Raw genomic sequence first — 18,631 nt, 5'->3', positions numbered from 1 at the left:
AGGTCCTGACTACTGTCCAGGCTGCCTGTGTATGGCTTCATGAGCCATGGCATTAAGGGGTAGGCTGGGTCCCCAAGGATCACGATAGGCATTTCAACATCTGCAATGGTTATTTTCTGGTCCGGGAAGAAAGTCCCTTCCTCCAGCTTTCGAAACAGAGCACAGTGCCTGAAGACGCGAGCATCATGTACCTTTCCCGGCCATCCCACGTTGATGTTGGTGAAACGTCCCTTGTGATCCACCAGGGCTTGCAGCAGCATTGAAAAGTACCCCTTGCGGTTTATGTACTCGGTGTCTTGGTGCTCCGGTGCCAAGATAGGGATATGGGTTCCGTCTATGGCCCCACCACAGTTTGGGAATCCCATTGCAGCAAAGCCATCCACTATGGCCTGCACGTTTCCCAGAGTCACTACCCTTGATATCACCAGGTCTTTGATTGCCCTGGCAACTTGGATCACAGCAGCCCCCACAGCAGATTTGCCCACTCTAAATTGATTCCCGACTGACCGGTAGCTGTCTGGCGTTGCAAGATTCCACAGGGCTATTGCCACTCGCTTCTCAACTGTGAGGGCTGCTCTCATCCTGGTATTCTGGCACTTCAGGGCAGGGGAAAGCAAGTCACAAAGTTCCATGAAAGTGCCCTTACGCATGCGAAAGTTTCACAGCCACTGGGAATTGTCCCACACCTGCAGCACGATGCGGTCCCACCAGTCTGTGCTTGTTTCCCGGGCCCAGAATCGGCATTCCACGGCTGCAATCGCCTCCTCGGCTGGTCCTGGTTTTGCTTTGGCATATCCTGGCTCTGCATATACTTCAGGACAACGCGCGTGGTGTTCATAGTGCTCATAATTGCCGCGGTGATCTGAGCGGGCTCCATGATCCCAGTTCTAGCTATGGCGTCTGGTCTGAAAAAAGGCGCGAAACTAGTATCTGACGGATGGAGGGAGGGAGGGAGGGACGAGTGACGACATGGCGTACAGGTACAGGGAATTAAAATCAACAAAGGTGGCTGTGCATCAGGGAGAAACACAAACAACTGTCACACAGAATGCCCCCCCCAAAGACTGAACTCAAAACCCTGGGTTTAGCAGGCCGTTGATTTCACGGAGGGAGGGGGAAGCAAATGAATACAGAACAAATCTATTTTTTACATCTTAAGCTGGCAGACGACGGTGCAGCATGACTGATAGCCCTCGGCATCTTCTGGGTGCTTGGCACAAAATACTGGGCGCTTGGCAGAAAATAGCATACTACGACTGATAGCCATCATCGTCAAGACAGTTCGATAGGACTGAGCATGTCTGCCCAGGTGCCCATGATTGACAGCCACTGCAGTACAATGACGATGGATACCAATTGTAATATACCATCTTCTACCAAAAGGCAAGGGGCTGCTGCTGTGTGCAATGCAGCCCCACGTCTGCTAGCCCCATGTCTGCCAGCACCCAGATCGCCGATGAAGGCTACCAGTCATACTGCACTGTCTACTGCCAAAAGGCAATTAGCTGCTGCTGTGTAGCAATGTAGTACCACGTCTGCCGGCACCCAGAGGACATATGGTGACGCTGAGCTGAGCGGGCTCCATGCTTGGCGTGGTATGTTGTCTGCACAGGTAACCCAGGTAAAAAGGCGCGAATCGATTGTCTACCGTTGCTCTGACGGAGGGGGAGGTGCCTGACGACATGTACCCAGAACCCCCCGCGACACTGTTTTGCATCATTCAGGCATTGGGATCTCAACACAGAATTCCAATGGGCGGCGGAGACTGCGGGAACTGTGGGATAGCTACCCACAGTGCAACGCTCCGGAAGTCGACGCTAGCCTCAGTACTGTGGACGCGGTCCGCCGACTTAATGCACTTAGAGCATTTTATGTGGGGACACACACAATCGACTGTATACAACCGATTTCTATAAAACCGGCTTCTATAAATTCGACCTAATTTCGTAGTGTAGACATACCCTAGGGAACTGTTAGTGTGTGGCAGCATGGTCCACATGGACACTCGGTGCATGGCAGGCCAGTGCAGGGTAGATTTACACCCCAGCTTGCCACAAACTAAATGTTCATGTAGATCTGCTCTCAGTCTCCACCACCCCACCCTGGCTGCTTATTCCAGTCTCGTTGGCCAGTTAGTTTTAGACTTTCCCCACACTCTGACTTCTTATCTGGTCTGTCTCTCCTCACCCACCCCCAGTTCCTCCCCACTGGTACCCAGTCCCAGACTCCTTGTCCAGTCAGTCCCAGTCTCCCCCAGCTCCCAGCCTCCTTGCTCAGCAAGTCACAGTCTCTGTCCCCTGACTCTTGTTCTATTTACCCTGCCTAGCCAGTAATAGTCTCTTCCCCCTCCCTCCTCCCAGTCCCAGTCTCCTTGCCCAGCCAGTTCCCACCTCCCCCTTTCTCTCCCAGTCCCAGTTTCTCGCTTCCCACCAGTATCCAGTCTCAGAATGTCCATCTGGCCCCCGGCCACCCCACAGGCTCCTGGTCCCAATCTACTCTCCTCCTCTCATCCCGGTCTGATTCTTGTCTCTTCAACATTCAATTCAGGTGGTTTCCTTTCTGCACTGCCTGGGCCCAATGGGGGAAGACAGTCTCCCTGGGACAGAGTTCTGGGAGTGACAGATGAGCCTGCACTCAGATTGTGATGCTGGCAGACCAGGTGCCAGCTCATGCCAAAGCCCCAGGTCTCATTGAATGCTTACAAATGCAGAGCCTGGCCAATTCGCGTGTGTATTAGTATTGATCAAAGTGATTATTAAATGTGTAAATGTATAAGAGTGTTTAATCTTCAAGAAAACTAGTAGGATGTTATTTGCATTGTTCTCACTTATTTGTATCCCGTTATAACGCAATAGCAAACATTTCCACTATGTATAGCCCTGTAACTAAATAACCCATCAAACGAGAAAGAAGCCTTGTGGAATGCAAATGATGAACTTTCACAGAAAAGTGCTAATTTCAAAGCAAGTGGTCATTGTGTGTGATGATCGGAGGCAAACACTCTAAATGCATTCCTCACTCTCTGTCAGCAAAGGAAGAGTCCACGTGGGTAGTGACCCCGTCAACTTGTTTTCTGTGAGAAGAAGCTATAACTATGAATTCAGGGAAAGATCCTTCATCTCTGGACTGTCTGGATTCTAACTGGGTGGAATAACTGAACGAAAAGATGGAGAGCCCCAGAGTTATTCTGGGTAGCCCCGAGAGACTTTTGGGAAACTGGCAGATGACTACATCTCTGCTACAATTTTGAATTATAGACCGCAGCCACTGGGAGCTGTGGGCGGCCGTGCAAATGTAAACAAACTATCTGGTGGCCCGGCAACTGATTACTCTGACGGGCCACATGCGGCCTGCAGGCTGCAGGTTGCCCACCACTGGTCTAAGGGCACTGTCTGTGACTCATGGTAAGACTGTTATAGTAATCCAGGCACAGGTGCCAGCTTCCAATTGTCCCGGGGGGTGCTCAACTCCCGCTCTGCCCCCAGTCCCATCCCCACTCCACCCCCTCCCCAATGCTCCCCCCGCCCCACCTCTTTCTACCCTTCCCCCGAGCATGCCCCATTCCTGCTCCTTCCCCTCCCTCTCAGTGCCTCCTGGATGCCACGGAACAGCTGATCGCAGTGGGTGGGAGGCATAGGGAGGGAGAGGGAAGAGTTGATTGGCGGAGCCACCAGCAGACAAGAGGTGCTGGGGCAGGGGAGCTTGGCTGCTGGTGGATGCTAAGCACCCGCTATTTTTTTCCACAGAGTCGGTGCCTATGAATCCAGGAGTTTACATTTGTTACTGGCCTGGTGAAATCTAATTATAGACCACACCACCAGTTTGCAGTGTCTGCCCTGTTTTCTGACAGTCTGCCCTGAGGTAGGCACTCACAGTCATGAGCCTCTCCAGACAGTGTAACACTGATCTCTTAGACATCAGTTAGTCCCCCAAAGAAAGCTGACTGAGGTAATTAGCTAAGAAGGCTCGCAGGCTGGGTGGATAAAGAGCCCATCAGCCGAAATCTGATAAAGAAGCACAGGAAGGATGCCCCTGGTGGGGAAAGAGAGAGGGGAACAGGGCTAGCTGAGCCCAGTCTCAGAAAGGCCTTAGGGAAGGGAAATCTTTCTTCCCCTCAGGTCCTGAGGTGAGGGCCAGAAACACAGAGGATACTGTACACAGACTGTTTCATGGGAACTGTAAAGCTATTGGTGGAGGGAACTCAACACAAATGGCACTGTGAATGCACAACTAGTGGAGTCTAGGCTGTTTCTGTTCTTGCTAGAGAATTTACATCTGTGAGGGCCAGTCTGTTTTCTGCAGAATTTCAAAGCCCTGGCAATGAAGCTCATTTTTATGAAGTCCTGCCCATCATCTTTATTTTTTAACAGTGCTAGGAAATTGCATATCACCCCCCGCCCCTTTGCCTCCCCCATGTTAAGAGGATGTTGAGATTTTGCATAGAAACACTCACAATCCAGAGAGGGTTAAGATTAAACACTTACCTTTAGCTCCCATTGCCAGGGGAGCTGCTAAAACGTTTGAAATTCTAAAGGAAAATATTCAACTCTTCCTTGTGCCGTTTGCATAGGAATTTATTACTCCTACTAACTGTTAAATAGAGAAGAGTTAAAAATAAAACTTGGAATGGGTCCATAGTTGTAACGTCAACTATGGAATCACAGGAAATTCCTCCATAATACGATATTCTGGTGCTGGGTAGGGCTGAGATATGCTTTTGGCTGAGCCCTCTATGTTACACCAGACCTACAGGCTATCAGAAAGTCAGGACGATCAACCCATTGCCTGGTCACCCTATGAGGGTGGGAAAGGGGCTCCATAAACACCCTGCCCCCTGTGCATCTCCCAAGCTACTCTGGCTGGGTGCCGGGGCCTGGATTTTAGCCTACGGGTAAAAATTTCAGATGTGCCTCAGTGACTTGGAAGCCTACGTGGCATTTTAAAAAGTGACACGGTGCCAGATTTTAAAGGACATTCAGGCACCTAGGAGTGCAGACAGGCATGTACTGGGACTTTCCAAATCTCCTGGGAGTTCTGCACCAGGCACATTTGAAAATCCCACTGAGCATCTATCTGCATTTATAGACACCTACATATCTTTTAAAACCTGGCCCTTGGGCACTTAGGATCCATAGTCTCACTGAAAGTCCAAGCAAATTGGGTACCGAACTCCAATCAGCCTCTTTGGCAATCCCTATGTAAATTCATGTACAATTTTTTGAACAGAAGTTAATGGTTATAAACAACCAGACACATTATTTGCCAACAGGCAAATTCACTAATTCAATGATTTCCATTAAATGTTTCTATGACAGTGACTAAGTTTCCCAAATATTTTCTCCAAAAAGTGGCAACTGGCAGCTCCAGCCACAGGGCCCTGTGGGGCAGACAGCACCAGCATCACTACTGCCCTGATGAATGACTGCATCAACAAGAAACCTTCCATCCTGCACAGCAGGCAAACTCCTGGCTGGATCAGAGATTCCTCCCACATAAGCCTCCACCCCTGGCCATGGGTCCCACAGCTGGGCTAAGACCCTCCATGACACTGACCCACATTCAGAAAACAAACGGGAAAATGGGAGCCATTCCAAGGGAAAGGAAAGGCCTGGCACTGGAGCATCTGCAAAGAAGAAAATGAAAACACTTCCCAGTCACAGAGGAGGGTCCTCACTGGCCAGTGCCCTACAAACACTGAACCTTCTCCCCAGTCAGAAACAACCCCACACTTGTTACATTTTACAACTCCTTTGCGCCCTCTCACAACCCCTTCACCCGTACTCACAGGGTGCCAGCTAATACTGTCCTTTCACCATCACTAAACACACGGACTGCTTTCATCTTCCACCTCACTGCTGCAGTCCCCATGGCAAGAAGATGCCTGTGCTCCACCACTGACACACCCTACAGAACACAGCACTGAAATGAGGTATATGGGATCCCCAGGGTACACAGGCACCTCTTCCCTTTGATCACATGGGGGGGCTTAGACCCAGACCTCCTCATATCACAATCAGAGCTCTGCCAAAGTGCTCCCACTCATGCCTCCACCATTCAGCACAGCTACACCTAACACAGGGACTGCAGCTGAAGCACATGCAAATAATTCCCAGTGCCAGTGGCTAGTTCCAGCTCCAGGGGGCAGAGTTAAGGCTGCCTTGGCATTTACCATAACTTTGTATTGCCTGGTTTTCAGCGGTTTGAGTTTGGCCCAACTCGATGTCCTAAAAGGGCACGAGATACCTCTGGGCAACATGAACTCTGTGTTAATGAAGCTTTCTGTCAGTGAATTTTAACTTAACTCCACTGTCTCTGACATGCGGAGCTGTCTGTCCACAGGCAGTAAGGAGAGTCTGGCCTTCATTGCAGTGAATGAACAACGGCCTCCTGTTTCGGGCGGGACTCGTAGAGCACCAGTGACAATTAATAGATCACCAGTGTGAGAAATGTTTAACTCTAGCAGTGACTGCAGGGCTATGTGCACACAGAGGGCTCAGGTCTCCATAGCGCTGTGTTTAGGCAGCTGCACTGGCGTAAAGTGGGCCTTTACCATCACCACTAGTGCACTGCACCCATTCGCCACCTCTGAGGTGATTATTGGCTGAGTGAAGTCGCTGTAACTGCAACTAGACCCACTGGCTCGGTGAGACAAGAGGCAGGCTCCAAAAGAGAATTTGGACAGTGGCTCAGCAAAAAAGGGAGTGGTCAGCAAAATCTATATTGTGCATATTGTCCAGGGCAAGCCTGGTCAAATTTGGTGTAAGTGACTGTTGTACGTGCAAAGCTGGTGTACAGGGACCCTACTGAATCACAGCATTTAACAAGGCCATGCTCTGTGCTGGCCTCTCTGCTATTCTCCCCTGGGGCATGTCCATTTTCATGGTCCCCTCCTGGTACTGCCTTGTAGGTACAAGATTGCTGCCTGGGATGTAGACTATGGGAATTGTGATGTGTTTGCTTTGGTGCAATATGGATAATTGGCCATAATCGGCAGGAGGAGGACAATGGACAGAGCAGTGACAGGAGGCAAGGTTAAGAGCTGGCCTTTGGAGAGACATGGGAGCTCATCTGGGACTGAGAGACAAAGAGAGAAGAAACCAAGCTGGGTCCACAGCAGCATGGCTTATGGTAGCCCTGATGTGGCCCAATATGGAGAGGGGCTACAGTTGGGGGATGCTGGAGGGGATATTTGGGAGGGGGGTCCTGGAGGGGTGTGTGTGTGTACTGGGAGGGAGTATTTGGGGGATGCCGGAGGGGGTATCTGCAGCCTCACTCTCGAGGTGGGGGTCAGTGTCACATTTCCTGCCAGCTGGTGCATGCCTGGTCAGCAGAGCCAGCCCATCAGTCAAGGTCTCCCTGCGGGCTTCTCCCCCTTCCCTGGGCTGCGAGCTGGGGCCTGGCTCTCTCACCTCTCCTGGCTGGGTTCTGAGGCCCTGTGGTGGGGCAGGCGGCCAGGCCAAGAGGTGCTTGGTGGCTCCACTTACTTGGTGGGCCAGGCTGGGATGGGGTCAGCAAGACCCAGCAGGTGCGGATGCCCAGGGGAGGGACCAATCAGGGCGTGGAGATGGCTCTTTCTGAGCTGCAACATCTGGGAAAATCCTGGACATTTTCTCTTATTTGGAAAATCTGCCCGGACAGAGGTTAGCAAACCAAAAAAGAGTTTATGTCCGGGAAAACCAGACATATGGTAACCCTAACCGTAGGACTTCCTGATGCTGTGTTCCAGTTTACTAATAAACCCTGGTGTGGTTTGAAAAGGCCGCCTGGAGTCACTGCAGATACTTGCTGAGGTGCATTGGTCCCTGATGAGTGTAAATGTCTCTGAGCAGGGGTCTGTCTCAGTTGGACTCACTGGGCAGAGCTCACGGTGTGAAACAGGAGTGCTGGAGCACAGAGGCTCAGTCTTGGAGGCATTGAGGCCACGTGACCTACCTTAAGGAAGAGAGTGACCGATTGGGGGTCTGGCATACTGAAGGTGTCCTCCAAGGGACTGTTTAAAAGCCGGGGCATAGCATAGATCCTGTAGATCTGTGACACCTGACAAGGCCCAAGTTTGGTGCCAATATGTGATAAAGACTCAAAATGAAGGACACACGCTGAGCATTCATGCAGGAAACTTAAAGTGCTGAGGAATCTTTTCCTTTAGCATAAATGGCTCTGTAACCTCAGGGCAACGATTCTTTATTTCTGAGATAAATAATTTTCAATACTAAACATGAAGGGACACTCAATTTATGTGGCTCATCAGTAGGGTTACCATACGTCCGGATTTTCCCGGACATGTCCGGCTTTTTGGGACTCAAATCCCCGTCCGGGGGGAAATCCCAAAAAGCCGAACATGTTCGGGAAAATCCGGCGCCGCTGGGTGCTGGGCGGACGGGGGCCGGCGGTGCTGAGCGTCCGGGGGCTGGGGGTGCTGGGGGGCCGGCGGTGCTGGGCGGCCGGGGGTGCGCTGGGCCGCAGGCTGGGGCCGGGCCGGGGCCCCGTGGAGTGTCCTCTTTTTGGACACTCAAAATATGGTAACCCTATCATCAGTCACTTTTGTACCACGATGAGTTACACCTTTAAAGCCAGGTACACTGGAGTGGGATGGTTGGAGTGAGGGTTTCTCAGACAGGAAGGTTTCTACTTTGCATTTATTCGGGATTTGCCTTGGGAACTGCTTGTGCCTAGTTCCCAGGCAGTCAGTCGAGTTCCTTTGCAACCTCTGGATACTCTCCAAATCCCCCAAGCTGCAGGGAACAGTCGAGAAGTTCAGGATTTACAATCCCAGGCAGAGACTACCTATACCTGCTGATAGTGCGGGGGGGCACAATTTAAATTTTCAGCCACCCTTGGAACACCTTGAGTAATGCCCCATCCTGCAGGCAGGCCCCACCCCCCCTTACCCTCAGTCTCCCCTCCTGGAAAGCAGCAGTCCCCTCTCTGCAGCTGCCGTCTGTTCCTCCTGCCTCTCCCTGTGGGTCACAGCTTGCAGCTCACAGGTTCCAGCAGCCGCCACGCAGGGAGGGGGGGCCGGGCCGCACCATGTGACCGAGCAGGGCTGGGAAACCATGGCAGAAATCACACAGATACAGACATACTCCCACGCCCAGCAGGGAATGGGGGCGTGGCTGCTAGGCTCACGCTTTTGGCTCCTCCCGTTATGCAAATGAGCTCCTCTCTGCACTTGTGCATTTCTGGTACAGAAACAGTGGAAATAAGGATGGTGCAGCTCAGTCAGTTACACCAGGATCCGTTGAGAGACTGCAGCTGCAGGACTCACTTTACGTGGGAAACCCAGAATCAAGCCCCGAAAGAGACCCTCGGCCCCGGTAGCTCCTTACACCAGTGCTGAACCTGGCACAGGGACTGATAGGGGAGCCAATGTGTAACCCATTCCTGCTGGGTGTGGTGCTCTATCTCCCTCTAGCGGCACCTAGATATTGATGAGTTTGCTACAGTTTTGGTTAATAGGCTGGTATTTTTTTTAGCTCATGCAGTAGAGACCCATAGCACTAAGCTTTAGAGGTCTCAGGTTCAATCCTGCCCACTAACGACCAGGGTCTGTCAGTATTACAAATGCACCTCCATGTACTGGGGGTTACTCCTGTTTAGGGCCTGTTGAGGAGGCTCCCTGTACCAGTGTGAGACTCACCCCTGTGGTGCCTCCTGCTGGTGTCCTGGGAATTAGCTCATTTTCCAGCCTTGGAGCACCCTCTGCAGGCCAGTGTCCCTCCCAGGACTCCAGTGCCCCATTATCTGGAATGCTGCCCCCTTGCAGTACACTCCTCAGTCTCAGGGTCTCCCCTCCCCAGGGAACCCCTACCCCCACCTCACCTCAGTCATAGGCTACTGCCAGGCACCAACTAGCCCCCGTTCCTTGGGGCAGACTGCAGTATAAGCTACTCATCACAGGCGAGGGGTTTTTGGACCTGCTGCCTTTCTCTGCAACCCAGTACCTCTATGGGGCCTTAGACTAGGCCCTGCAGCCTGGGGAGTTGCCAGCCTGGAGCTCCCAAGCCCCTCTGGCCTTTCCCCAGCCCTGCCTTACTCTAGGTACCCTGAGCTTCCCAGCAGCCAGGCCCCTCTCTCTCTCTGAAAGCAGAGAGGCCAGCTGCAGCCTGATTGGGGCATGGCCTAGCTGTGGCTACTTCCCCAATCAGCCCAGGTTTTCCCTTACCACAGCCCTCTCCCTGGGCTGTTTTAAGCCCTTCAGGGCAGGAGCGGGGGTTACTGCCCCGCTACACCCCCACTGTGCCAGGCATATTTCTGAGGGAAGGGAAGGGGCTTATGGTGACCGTGGCCCCTTTGTGCTGACACAGCCGGGGCTGAGAGGGCACAGAGCTGGGGTGAACTCCCTCACACAGTTTCTGGAGATCCTGCAATGAGGATAGTGTGTGGCAGGGTGTGAGGGGGAGACACACAGAGCAGTGACCCCTGTGCTCAGATGTGACCTCACCAATGGTGGTGATCAGTAAGTAGCAGAGAGGTGCAAACTGAGCTAATCAGAACAAAGAGGCACTGTTCAGCCAGCTGTAGCTATCGATGGTCCTACCCTAAGTATTACCTGTCAGGGGCTGTTACTATCAGTGTTAGTCACTCTGTTCAAGCCCCTGTGCCCAGGCATTTTTCTTCCACAAGCTTTGATGAAGCCAGGTTATGCATACACATATTTCCCAAATGCAGAGTTCAGAGGGATCCAGGTGTATCTCCATTACATTGTGCTGGGGGGGTAAATCTAGCCCACCCTGCATGGGAAGGCAGCCTGTGAAGGAGGCTGTTAAGCAAAAAGCTACGCACCACGTGGGAGTTCCCTGCGGCGGGATTCGGGGAAGGAGGGAGCCATGTGGAGCAGTGTAGCCAGTTTTTACCCCCTGTACCCCCAGCTGTTTTGGCCCCTCCCCCTTGCCATGGTCAGGCTCAGGGCTCCTCTCCTGCTGCTTCAGTGAACTCTGGGGAAAGCTCCACAGCACTCGCCCCCACCCCCACCCCGGCTCCTGTCCCAGCTCCTGCAGCCACAGGCAGGGTCACAACTGCTGCTGCTGCCGCTGTCCCAAGGAAACACTGGGCTGCTTTACCCAGGCAATTATCAGCACAGACCTGCTAATGGGGCCACCACACCCCACAACAACTGCCCCAGCTGCCCCTGCTAATGGCGCAGAGGATGGCACAGCCTGCTCATGCCCAGTCTGCCCAGGGGAGCTCAGGGAGAGACTGGTCAGTTCCACCCTGACCCCAGTGCAGGGCACAGTCCAGTTCTGAGTCACCAGGAATGTCACACACTTTGGGTTCAGTCCCTTCTCCCTCACGGGGAGTTTCCTACAGGGCCGGTTGGCCAAGTTCTTACCTGAGCAGATCACTCCAGTGTCATAAGAATGAAAGCACTGGCGTGCACCCCATCCTTCATGTTTGCAGTCCCAGAGAACTGACTCGTCACCACCACAATCAACTAAAGACAGCCAAGTCGGTCCAGATCCTTCTCCAAAATGAGCCCAGGCATGGGCACTGACAGCAGATCCACATCCCAGCTGCTTACAAACCACCTCAGTATCTTCCATGTCCCAGTTGTTATCACACACCGTCCCCCACTGATCCTGGTGTTTAACCTCCACTCTCCCAGCACAGGGGCTGCCTCCATTCACCAGCCTCAGCTCATCAGCACCTGCAAAGAGAGACACAGAGCAGGGTCAGAGTGAGCAGGGAGCCCCCTCCCCAGCGTTATCACAGCAGAGTCCACGCCCGGCAGCAGGGGATCCGCGCCCAGAGCCATGAGAATGGGACATGCCCAGAGCTGCCTGATGGCGCCACCTTCTCACGTCTCAGGGCCTCACACTTGGCGCTGTCAGTGCTGCAGCTCTCGCCATTTTATCCCCACTCTGGTGGTTTGGGGTGTTTTTACCATCTCGTGAGAACACAATAAAAGGCACCAACTCACGGAGTTTCCCTCATTCCAAATGGCGCCATCTCCTGTCACAGTCACTGGGGCTGAAGCCAGCGAGATGCCGTCATCTCCATACAGTCTCTCGGCATGTGGGCGTGAGGCCACCCTGAATAAAGCTGGCTGCCACTTCCCTCTGTTTTCAATGAGACTGAAGCCCACAGGGAACGTGGCTTCCCCTGAATGGCTCAGAGGACTGGACAGGACCCAGGGACTGTGATGGGCAGCAGAGAACCTGTGCAAGGAGGAGAGGAAGAGTGAGGGGAGCAGGGCACTTGGAGGCAGGAGGCAGATTCAGGGGTTGCAAGGGAATGGGGTGCAGGTGCTGTGTGGGCAGAAAGGAGGAGTGGAAAGTGTAGGGTGGGGGGTCTGGAGCAGGGAACCAGGGGAAGGGATCGGGAAGGGAGGGGGGTCTGGAAAGTTGGGTCAGGAGGAAGGGAGAGGAGGGGGTCTAGAGTGGGAGAGGAGGGAGAAATGGGGAGGGTGTGGAGGGGTCTGGAGAAGGAGGCAGGAAGGAGGGAGGCGAGGGGAGTGGAGGGGCAGGGAGGTGGGGGTCTGGAGCAGAGGGGCATGAGGGAGTAGTGGGGTGAGGAATAGGGACTTGGGTACGGGGCAGGAGGGAGGGTGAAGAGGGAGGAGGGGATCTGGAACAGGAGGCTGGAGGGAGACAAGGGAAGAGGAGGGGCCTCCAGTGTGGGGGCAGTGCTTCACAGCCTCTGACACATAAGTTGCGGGGGTGGGGTAGGGGAAGCCAGGGAAGTGTTGCTATTTGCAAAAGGCTAAACCAATCCCGTTGTGTTATGTTGACATTGTAGCTGATGTCAATGGTTGATGTCAGTGTGAAGGTCTCCAGTGTCTCTGTCTGTAACTCACCCCTCAAAAGTAACAGAAGTTCTGAGTGTGAGTGTGAACCATGCTGCATGAATTAGCTCAGTGCCTGTCAAGCTATTTCCCAGCCAGCCCTTCATCTGTAAGAGGAACTGAACCAGGAGGGGAGAGCGAAGGCAGTGCTGGGCAATGGACGGCAGTTCCCGTCTCAGGGGTGAGGGGAGGGTAAGCGCAGTCTCCAGCTGAGAAGCCGGGGAGAGTCGTGCAGTTTGCGTGAATTAAAGGGTGACTTTTCAGCCTGCGATTCTCACCCCCACTCTGGCAGAGGAGCAGAGGGGGGTTCTAAAGTCCAAAGACGGACTGAGTAACATCACTGGATGGTTTTTATAGTCTCATGAATTTTGATCTGTGGCGCTTGGCAATACAGCCTGGTGCTCCCCACCTGAGCTTCCTCTCCCCCCTGTCCCACACGTTTCCCTCTTCTTTGGGTCTCTTCCCTCCCTCCTCCCCTTCTCTTCTCCCATTTCTGCCTCAATTGTCTCTAGAGCTCTTTGCAGCTCCTGGGGTTGTGGAGAGGCAAAGCTGGCTGCTGGGAGAGAGGCAATTCACAGGGACTGTGGGGATGGGCCACTGCCTGCCACACAGTCCTGGGAGATTGGCAGGGAGACCTGGTCACCAGGAAAGGGTGTGAAGACCCAAGATTGTCCCTGAGACTGGGAGCAAGTATGGGCATCATTATAATGTCCATGAGTTACGGCTACATGTCGAGTGCCATTGTGACCCCTGGAACAGGCTGGTTGCACCAGTGGATGGCTGAGCTGGGGACACCATGTTTATGGAGCCTCCATGGCGCTTAGAGAACAGAGCAGTTCACACTAGTACGTGGCCAGAACATCCTGCTCCTTTAATTCCAAGCAAATACAAACTGCTCACTTTGCTGCAATCCACAGGGAAGTTTATTCAGGTGCCGCTCTGTTCAGTCCAGTCCCAAAGGAAACCCCTTGGGCCTGGTCTGCTCTAGGAAAAAGGGTTTTTTTCAATGGAGTTAACTCAGTGATGTTCACTCGTGGCAGGACCCAAGGCTGTAACACTGCTCTAGCTAAGTGCTCACACAGTTCTGTTTCCCTGCACACAGTGGTAACTAAGAAAAGCCAGCACTTTCCTTGCTCAGAAATCCCCCAGCTACCCCTCCAGTGAGCTCCAACTGGCTTTGTTTCTTTGCTCCCTTCCAGGATCCCGGTCACAACTCCTTCTCCTGGCTTCTCCCTCCAACAGACATAGTCTGACACCAATATCCTGGCTCCTGCACTGGCAACAAGGGAAACCCCTGGCTTAGCTCTGCCCTGACCATGTGGCCAGTGCCTTGTGTGGTAGCCCCCACTGTCTCCAGATGTTTTTACTACATAAAGGATTTTGAATGTTCTGTATGTTGAGCCTAGTAGGGTGTGTTTGGCCCAGCCATTGGTTTCATGAGGTCTGTAATTCGCTTTAGATCCAAGATCCCTGATGGCAGCTATTAGCACATTTTAAGATAACAATCACTTTTACATACTGCACCTATCATATGCTTGCACCAGTTCTGTGGCCCAACTTGGAATAATGACCCCACCCAGCACTTGGAACATTGGGGAAGTTCAGATCCGGGTCTGGGAGTGAAAACCGCCGCTTTGGTCCGTCCCTGATATATTCTCATTTGTTTGCCTGGACCCCACTTAATTTTACAAATTTGTTTTCCCGCACAATGTAAATAGGTCAATAATTGTGAAACACCATCTTCTGACAAAGATTGACCTGGTCTCTACTCAGGGATCATAGAGGAAGATTGGGGCATTGAGAGAAAGGGAAAAGTATCTACATGGTGATATCCCTACACTGTATACTCCCCCGCGTCACTGTGTCTGTGTCATGTGAAACAAACTCAAATTTCCAATAGAAAATAAAAATATCTGTGGGATGATGCACATTTCTTCTTAAATCCAACAAAAATACACTGAGCTGAACATGTGCTTGGCTGCTCACTGCTTGACAGTTCACTGCTCTGCCAGACACATGGATCATTCACATCCTGTTAACTCCAGCCCAACAGCATGGGCGGCGCATATCATAGGCTGGGGGAGGCTGTGCCTCCCCAAATAGCCCAGCGTGGTCCCACCCACCTTCCACCCAGAAGGCCCTCTTCTGCTTGCCCTTCCTCTGTGGCCCCAGCCCAGGCAGGCTGGCTGCTCCTCTTCAGGGAAGCAGGCTGGGGCTGGGGCTGGGGCTGGGGCTGGGGCTGGGGCTGGAGCGGCTGCGGCCGACCTGTGGCCGGGACTTCGGATGGCTGGGGCTGACCAGTGCTGGGGGGCCCCCGGATGCTGGGGGGCCACACTGCCTGGGGCTCGGGGGGGAGCACGCACCGCCCGCCCGGTGCTCAGGGGCTGGAGGGGCACATGCCACCTCCCCAGCACTCAGGGGGCCGCACTCCCACCTGGAGGGGGGCCGCGGGCAGGCTGGGGGGGGCTGTACGTCACCTGCCCGCCTGACAATTGGGGGTTCGGGGGAGCTCTGGGCTCTGACGGGGCAGGGAGGAGGGTGGGGTGGGGCCAGCCGGGGGCTAGCCTCACTGACCCGGCGGGTCACACGCCGCCCATCCCCAACAGGTTCCAATCACTGTATTATTTATATCGTATCAGGGTCCCACTTTAGTGTTAACCCAATTTTTAATCGGTTTTGGAGTGGCACCAGCACGTGCTGCTGTAACCCAGGGTCTGCCCCCCCCCCAGTGTTAAGTCTGCCTGGAGCTGGGACACAGCTTGGCAAAGAGCCTGCAGCCCCCTCTGTGCTGGAGGAACGAGAGCAGCCTTGAAACTGGGCAGGGGCGGCCTTGAGGGAATGAAACCAATGTGTCCGTGAGATGCACTGATACAGCACCTCTGCCATGCAGCTTGTGCTGGTCGGGCTTCTCTAGACTCCAGCTAGGATTCAAAGCTTCTCTGCTCCAGCAGAAACCCTGGGGGAGCAAAGCAGGGCTCTTGCAGGATAAATCTTCCTGCTGTCAGAGCTTCCAGTACCCTCACGCACACAGGGCATTGCACGCTGCACCCCAAGACATGCACACACCCCTTCCCTGGGAGGAATCAGCTTTGGGTTTATTTGGGTAAATCCTGCTCACCTCAAAATTGCAAAACTTTTACTGGCTTCAGTGGGCGAATGGAGGAGTGAGGAGCCAAGACTTGGCCCTGGGAGTTGTTGTATTCTGGACCAAACAGACATTTCTGTTGGTTCCCAAATTATTGATGTATTTATTTGGATTTAAAATACAAAATTGATAGCTAGCCAAGGCTCTAGGCACCCGGATGCATTGATAACACACTCAAATTCCAGCAGCATTAAGTGACCATTTCAACAGGAACCCAGCCAACCAGACACCTACAGAAACTCCTTCCCACCCATTTCACATTGTGTGAAGCAGAGCCTGGGTCCTTCCCAATACCCCCCCCCGCCCCGACAATATTTTGCAGTGTGCCCAAAAGGTCACCAAATTTGGGCTATTTTGGCCCAAAGTGGTGAGCAAGTTCTAGAGTCCTGGAACCCTCACAGTGAGCACCCTGCCAGCCATCCCTCTCCTTTATAAAAGGGGGAACCAGCTCGGGCACCCCTGCTGACCACAGCTGTGGCCCTACGGCACAGGGAGAGAGATGATCCCTCAGGGAGGAAAGTCCCAGGCCATTTAAATCTTTATAAATCATCACCAATACCTTAACCTCCACCCAGAGCTGGGCAGCCAGTGCAGACCCTGCAGCACGGCTGTAACATGCTCCCAGCGAGATGCCCTGCTCAGTGTGTTGCTGCCATTTGCACCAGCTTCGTTCTTTGAAAGGTTTTAAGGTGCAGCCCCACACAGAGGTCATTGCGATAGTCCAATCTCAAGGTAACAAAAGCCTTGGTAACAGTGGCAAGGTCCAATCACGAAAGGAAAAGTCACAACCTCCAAGCCAGACGTGGATGGTAAAAAGCTGACTGTAAAAGTTACAACCCTAGTTCGGTTAATCCAGCTCCTCTAGTGAAACACAGAGGAGACTTACCTGCTATGTCCTGAATTGTGAGGAGAAGAAGCCACAGCACCGGAGTGGAGAGATGTCCCTTCATTGCCAGCCTGACTTGCTGCCCCCTCCTCACACTGCACTGGCTGCACCTAAGCACCTGCCAGGGCTCCTCTGTGTCTGACAAGTGACAACAAAGCAGTGGAAGGGAAATATATAGATTCAGAGGCTGGCATCAGCTGCGGGAAGGAACCAATAGCAAACCCACCTGCCTTTTTAGTTATTATCAGTGGTTTTATCTGTGACTTTATGGAGCTAAAACATCCAATAAAACTTGAAAGCAACAAACATCACCATATATGAGTGATGAGCCCCCTCTTGACGTCAGCTTTACCACAGCCTCAGATCATTGGGTAACCCCCATCTCTGGTGCGTGAAGAAAAACTGCTGTACAAACTGTATGTATCTGCGCTGTTTGTCACCCTCATAGATTCTATATTGTATTAGTCATCAATTGGGAGACATCCCGCATTAGACATTAGAGGCAGGTTATTTTATAAACTAGGGAGGAAATCCCATGTGCCAAATGTGATCATTACAAGACCAATTCCCAGTAGAGGATACGCCCAATTGCAGACAAGGACAAGTCACTAGAACCAGGTTGTGTCACTCAGATCAGCTGTTGTACAAGAGATATTACCCAGCACCACCTGTACTATTGACAGTTCTTCTACTAATAGACTTTGAGGCAGGGGTGAAAGTGGGCCCGTATGACCTACTGGTAAAATGTGGCTGCTGGTACCAGCCCGTATGCAGCCGATGTTAAAGAGCTGCCACAGCAGTGCTTTAATATCATTGCCCCGTTTCCCCTACCCCCCACGCCACCGACATGGGGGGTGCAAAAGGGGCAGCTGCCCCAGGGCCAGTGGTTTAAAATTTAAAACATCACCGGAACCCCGAAGGGGGGGGTGGGCCTGGCAGTGCAGATGGGCTGGCTGGGGAGGCTGACCCCCCCCAACCCCCGCCCCTTCTGACCAAGGCCCCGCCCCTTCTGGGCCCCCGGCTCCGGGCCCCCGTACTGGTAAGTGCTTAATGTTACTTTCATTCCAGCCTTGGGGTTTCCTGCCTAGATAGGGTTACCATATTGCAGTCCTGGAAAAAGAGGACACTCCAAGGGGCCCCGGCTCCGCCCCAACTCCGCCCCCGGCCCTGCCCCAACTCTGCCCCTTCCCCGCCCCAACTCCGCCCCTTCCCCAAAGTCCCTGCCCCGACTCCACCCCCCTCCCCTGAACGCTCCGCCCCCTACTCTTTCCCCTCCCCTGCTTCCCGCGAATCAAATGTTCAGAGAACGGAGTGGTCTCTAGTAGTCAAAGACCCTTCTTCCCCGTCCCCTCCAGTCTATGTCTGTCCTATTGCTGTCTAACCCGCCCCAGCTCCTCATCTGATTTCAACTGCCCCCCACTACCGCTCTGGATTCCTTGTCCCAGTTTCCTGGTCCTGTCTCACTCTCCTCTCTCCCCGCCCCCATCCCTCAGATGGGATGTTCGTTCCAGATTGGCAAAATTATAAGGCTTCCCAACATTTCAACACTTCCCATTCTAAATTTTTGGTTGCTTAACTATAGGCTAGTTCTGCCTACAACAAAGCATATTCAGAACCTCTGATTAAAGGGATTATAAGTGTAGCAACCTCCATCATAACTAGTCACCAAAGATTGAACCCGAGCCATCCAGACTTAAAAGCATGAGCTTCTACTACTTGAGTTCAAGCTATAACTCCCTTAGCTGGTAGCTATACAGTTATCCTCTAAAAATCCACCACAGGAGGGCACAAAACACATGTTGGAGAGTGAATTACAAAA

General features: G+C 53.0%; 1 protein-coding gene across 1 annotated transcript in view; it reads right to left on the bottom strand.

The window, feature by feature from the left end:
* LOC112114023 (scavenger receptor cysteine-rich type 1 protein M130-like) overlaps positions 1–18,631 on the bottom strand; it is a gene marked incomplete at its 5' end in the record, with an annotated part of 208,992 nt that overhangs the window by 101,449 nt on the left and 88,912 nt on the right. Inside the window, one exon of the mRNA XM_029912881.1 lies at positions 11,519–11,633. Within this exon, the coding sequence (XP_029768741.1) occupies positions 11,519–11,633 (115 nt within the window). The remainder of the gene's footprint in view (positions 1–11,518; positions 11,634–18,631) is intronic.

The sequence above is a fragment of the Terrapene carolina genome, unplaced genomic scaffold (genome assembly GCF_002925995.2).
Source record: "Terrapene carolina triunguis isolate 2854851 unplaced genomic scaffold, T_m_triunguis-2.0 Scaffold347, whole genome shotgun sequence".
NCBI lineage: Eukaryota > Metazoa > Chordata > Testudines > Emydidae > Terrapene > Terrapene triunguis.
Note: the sequence above shows the minus strand (reverse complement) of the source record. Positions and strands in the feature narration are given on the sequence as shown.